Source organism: Pyxicephalus adspersus, chromosome 5 (genome assembly GCF_032062135.1).
Source record: "Pyxicephalus adspersus chromosome 5, UCB_Pads_2.0, whole genome shotgun sequence".
NCBI lineage: Eukaryota > Metazoa > Chordata > Amphibia > Anura > Pyxicephalidae > Pyxicephalus > Pyxicephalus adspersus.
Genome location: NC_092862.1, coordinates 143,969,951 through 143,975,843, shown reverse-complemented (window position 1 = coordinate 143,975,843; position 5,893 = coordinate 143,969,951). Strand labels below are relative to the sequence as shown.

Genomic DNA, 5,893 nt, shown 5'->3' with positions numbered 1-5,893 from the left:
GTACAGGAGACGGTCAGAGACTGCAGACATTGTACAGGAGACGGTCAGAGACTGCAGACATTGTACAGGAGATGTCAGAGACTGCAGACATTGTACAGGAGACGGTCAGAGACTGCAGACATTGTACAGGAGATGTCAGAGACTGCAGACATTGTACAGGAGGTCAGAGACTGTAGACATTGTACAGGAGACGGTCAGAGACTGCAGACATCGTACAGAAGACGGTCAGAGACTGCAGACATTGTACAGGAGACGGTCAGAGACTGCAGATATTGTACAGGAGATAGTTGTGTTTGATTTGTTTGTTGGGTTAATATTTAAAATTAATGACATCACCATGCTCCGCAGTTTGGGTGTTACGGTAAATCTGTCTTATTTTTAAAAGTCACAAATTACCATTCTACTTCCTTAGGTGGGAGGAGTTCACGGAGTTTCCCCAGGAGCGCAGTTCTCTCAGCCTCATCAGTATGGACGGAACATTGTACGCCATGGGAGGATTCGCCACAGTGGAGAATGAGAGCGAAGAATTGGTGCCGACAGAACTGAACGACATCTGGAGGTGAGAGGGAAATTGGTGGAGATCAAAGATTTTCCATAACATTGTTTTTTCCAATGACAGAAAGTCAACAAAACCAGAACTTCTTTTTCCTAAAAACTCCTGGCAGACCGAGACTTCTAATGTAAACAGCTAGCAGGTGTTCCTAAGTTGTTGACTGAAAGCCGACTCTAGAGTCTTTGCTGTGATATGTGGGAAGGAATAACTGTACAATAAAAGCTGCTACAGAGGTCGATGAGGTCTTGTTGCAAATCTGCTTGTTAGAAATATGTAACAAATTTAATATTCATAGTCTAGGCATGGATGCACTGTAAGGTGGTCCCTAAAGAATCATGGAATGAAATTGGAAGATAATTGCACCATTGCATGGGTGAAAGTCTGAAATATTTTGCTTCTATGCCACTAGGGCGGCGCCTTTACTTTCCAATTTCTTTTTAACAAACTCTGACAGGTTCTCACTCTCCCCTACAGAAGAAATAAATTGGCTTTGGATACAAAAAGCAGATATGGTTGATGGTTGTAACAACCCCCATTCATTAGTCATTATTTGGCAGCGCCCCCTATAGGAGTAACACTTTTGGGGTGATTCTCTTATTCCCCATCTGAATTTTGTCAGTCTTGCTCGTTCCTATTGGCTGAATTGTTTTAACTTCCACTTCCAAAAATATTTCATTTGGAAAAAAAATCCTCTATTTTAATTCATTGCAAAAACACAAGAAAATATTCCAGAAAAGCCCACTGTGTCACCCCATCATTAACTGTTGAGTTAGAGATAAAATGGGTCACCGTTCCCCATTTCCAGCTGGTATTTGGCCCCCAGCCCAAAAATCATTTTGTACACAGGGTCCCCATTGTAATGTTTTGTCCCTTTTATTGTACAGCGCTGTGCAATATGTTGGCATTATATAAATCCTGTTTATTATTATTAATATTATTAATAATATTATTAATAACGTTACTCTTCCAGGTATAACGAAGATGAGCAGAAGTGGGAGGGAATCCTTCGTGAGATCCGTTACGCTTCCGGAGCGACCTTCATCCCTGCACGCCTCAATATACTGCGACTCACAAAAATGTAACAGGATTCACCGAGAGCTGGACGTGGAGCTTTGTGGGGAAAAAAAGGGAAAAAATGAAAAAGTGAGAAAGATGAAACCAGGATGTTACACAGCCAAGTTTGAACCTGAATAAGTGAAAAGGGCACAGAAAGTTTACAGGACTTTAGTTTTTGGATTGGTTGATTTTGTTTATTCTTATAGCGCCAACATATTCCATTGCGATTTACAAGAAGCTGAATAATTCACAACCACCTGAGCTTACAATCCAATGTCCTCAGCATAGTAACACATACAGTACAAAGCCAATTAGCTTATCAGGATGTTTTTGGATCATAAAAGGAAAGCAGAGCTTTCCTCCGAGACAAAGGGTGGCGATGCGATGTAGATGATGTCATTGGTGGGACCCACAATCCCAGCAAGTGTTTAATTGTTACAATGTAACAAATGCATATTTGTGTAGGAAGGACCCCTTAATATATTCACAACTATGGTGAGTTCAATTTAATCAATCCCCCACCTCCAGGTCCTCATCAATCTCTTCCTCATTTTTTAAATTAAAGTTTCAAACTGAAAACTTACCTTAATTTTTTGGTCCCATGATCTTCCTTCCCACCTGTTCTGGTTCTGATAACCGGCTTGCTGAAGTCATTCGACAAATTAGACTCCAGTTTTGTCTCACCACTGCTGGCATTAAATGCGATGGTGTAGAATTGGCCACCAACATTCCAGTGCTGGAGAGCTGGGGCAGATTGGGATCGGTATTGCAATGATTGCAGTTTGATAATTTAGGAGCGGTAGGTTGTGCAGACAGGTTGCTCTGCTTGGCCATACCGATGATTCTGTTCTATGGATAGAAGTTACATAATAAGTCAGGTGAAAAAAAGTCCATCAAGTACAACCACTAGGGAAATAAACATATCCCAGATATAAAACCCTATAAGACATAGTTGCTCCAGAGGAAGGCAAAAAATCCCTGGTACAATTTGCTTCAACAGGGAAAAAAATTCCTTCCTGATTCCATGAGCCAATCAGATGTTCCTTGGATTAAAAATCGGAGTTATTTTTACTTTAAAGCTTTCATACCCAGTTATATTCTGTGCTTCTAGAAAAGTTGAGGGGTCAACGAGTGCAAGGCACCCAACTAAATTGCTATACAATAGCATAGTGTCATCAGTGGCTGGTTGTTGGTGATCCAGCACATTGGTGTACACGTGGATGAGATACCTGTATACACTCTAGATCAGCGGTCGCCAGCCTTTCGGACCTCACAGACCACTAAATTCATTATTTTAAATCTCGTTGACTATTAATATGAATTCTTTTAGGAAGACAAGTACATTTGTAAAATATTGATCTTCTATATGGTGCCTAACGAGGACTGTGGAGGCTCCGATTCATTGATCAGCTCACGGTTAAGTGAAGTATTACTATTGTTACTATTATCATTAGTTGTATTATCTTTGGTATTACTAAAGAAATGCAAAATGTTGGTTTGTATTTTCTCACTCATTATGGGTTTATTTCATTCTAAGACCAAACAAGAAATGAAAGTTATCAAAGTCAAACTATTTGATGCCATTAAATATAACAGTTAAAGAAAATACACAGCTAAGGTCATACTTACCTAAAAGAGCATCTGAGAAATAAACAAATAAAATAATCGGATGAGAATCGGTATTAGCGGAGCGGCGTGACTGTTGTAATGGTGGAAACAATACTGAAGCGTACGGCTCGGCAATGGTTGCCTCATACAACATAAAACTACACTGATGTCACGCTGTGCCCCCTTTGTTTTTCCGTCTCTAGTACAGTTTACATTTAGTGCAATATAAAGGCGAAATTTGACGTTCAGAATATAAGAATTTATTGGATTTTCTTTGTTTTATTATTAATAAGACATAACATTTGCAAATAATGTCCACTTTTTTCTGTGGACCACCAAAATTTTTTCACAGACCACTGGTTGGCAACCACTGCTCTGAATCTTCATCTGAAACATGAATGATAGGTGCTGAAAATCTATAGTCTCGGGACCCCTAAAACAATGAAAAATTGAGGTAGAGATTGATGGGGGCAGAGGCAATATTTTGGGGGACTGAGGATAGCGAGAACTGTGCACAGAAGATCTCAGGGTTAGGCCATGGTCATTATGTCTTTTTTCTTTTGAAGTAGTTTTGGTTGTGCAGAAAGTGTCCAAGAGATTAAACTCTCCATTTTCAGAGGACGGTACAAAGTTCCAGCTCTGCAATCATCGATCTACAAATGGACTATGTAATGTAATGAAGGTGTACTGTGACCATTAGATTTCTACCTATAGATCTTTATTTGTTTACCAGGAGAAGTATACCAATGACACATCTACTAAAATCATGTTTTTTCTAACACAAAGTAAATCATGTTGGGAAGGGGTGGGGTGGGGGGTGATTGTAGAATTTTTGTTGAAATGTTTCTGCTAAAAAAAATAAAAATAAAACTTGTTTTGGAAAAAAAGGTTTTGGAGAAATTGAATTTACATGTTAAGTAGACATGAGGACTTGGAAGGAGGGGGGAGAATGAAATATATACTGGGATATCACTACACCATTATGGCACCACAAATGTTTGCCATTACCGGGTGTGGCAATATTCCAGGATGCCCAAATATCAGCGTTCTTGTCCCAGTACCCTCACATGGCAGCATGTCATTGTTTTAGTGACCTTGAGAATCTGTAAGTCCTATTTCTGGGAGCTATACCTGTCAGAGAATCTTTATTCTGGGTCCTCAAGTGTTGGGTTCTTGTTCTGGGACCCCGAGATGTCAATTAGTTATTGTTCTAGCATCTCAAAGTGTCAGGATTTTATTGTTCTTGGACCCCCATGCGTCAGAAAATAATCACTCTGGATCACCAAGGGTTGTGTCATGTATGAGGCTGTGAACCTCATGTATCAGTAAATCTTTGTTTTAGGAACCTCAAATGTCAAGTCATTGTTCTAGGATCCTCGGGTGTCAGGAGGCCAATGTTCCAGGAGCCTCATGTTCAGCAAATCATCACTCTGGACCCCTCAAGGTTGGGTCATTGTTTTAGAAATCCCATATAACAGAGAATACAAATTTTGTGAGCCTCAAATGTTATTGTTTGAGGATTTCCAAGCATTAGGATATAATTGCTCAAAGACTCTCATGTGCCAGTAAACCATTGTTTTGGGACTTTCAATCTGCCATTATTCTGGGACCCCAAGTGTTGGGTTCTTGTTTTGGACCCCCAGATGGCATTGGGTTATTGTTCTAAGATCTCTTTGTCAGGATGTCATTGTTCTTGGACACCTGTGTATCAGCAAATCATCATCCAGGGTCTCAAAGGGTTGTGCCATTGTGTTAGGAACCTCAAATGTCATTGTTCTAGGATCCTCATGTTTAGCAAATCATCATTCTGGATCCCTAAAGGTTGGGTCATTGTTTTAGGAATCCCATAAAAGAGAATAGTTATTTTGTGAACCACAAATATTGTTTAAAGATTTCCAAGCTCCATTAAAGATATTCCAGATCCATGGAATAGATGAAGAAGCAGGGCGATCCTTCCTCTGCAGGTCCCCCAGTGTAGCTTTCACTCCAGGGATTCTTAATGACATCAAAACATCTCAATTTATAGTTCATAGGACTAGCAAAGGTCACAGTGACTTTAAATATTCTCACATTGAAGATGTAAAGCTTTACCTTAACAAAAAATAGAAGTGCTCTATTTCTGGAACTTCCGGTACATTTTTAGTGCACCACTTGGACCCAGATATCCAGATGTTTGCTATAACATAACAAACCTTCACTTTTTGAGCCCTTTTTTTAGGCATTCCAGAAATCCATTAGCTCATTTCTTTTGAATAGTCTTTGGATTTCTAAGTAGCCTGTGTGATCCAATTTGCTTGGTGGGCTATTTTTTGGATTTTTTTATTTCCACACACAGGTCCGCTTACAAATCATTCTCTAGGAAGCAGGGAACAAATTGGATCTATTGTTTGGAAGCTACAAGGCTGCTCATCTCAAGGAAATATCAAAGAAGTCAAGAGGTTGGTCAACAACCTTGCATTGTATTGTATTGTATTTATCAAAGCTTGAAAGCTGACAGGCCAACACTAGCCTGGCTGCCCTGCAAATATTGTATCAGCATCCCAAAAAAGAGCCAGGCAGCTAGCATTTTCAGAAGGTCAGGTGAGTTTTTGTTTAAAACATTTACCGTATTTTTCGGACCATAAGACGCACCAGTTTTTAGAGAAGGGAAATGAAGAAAAAAATATTCTGAAACAA

At 39.6% G+C, this 5,893-nt stretch overlaps 1 protein-coding gene across 1 annotated transcript in view; it reads left to right on the top strand.

Moving 5' to 3' along the window:
- Window positions 1–4,104, top strand: part of KLHL40 (kelch like family member 40) — a 12,041-nt gene extending 7,937 nt beyond the window's left edge. The window contains exons 5-6 of the mRNA XM_072413000.1: window positions 413–559; window positions 1,524–4,104. Coding sequence (XP_072269101.1) covers window positions 413–559; window positions 1,524–1,635 — 259 coding nt within the window. The 3' untranslated portion in view covers window positions 1,636–4,104. The remainder of the gene's footprint in view (window positions 1–412; window positions 560–1,523) is intronic.
- The last annotated feature ends 1,789 nt before the right edge of the window (window positions 4,105–5,893 follow it).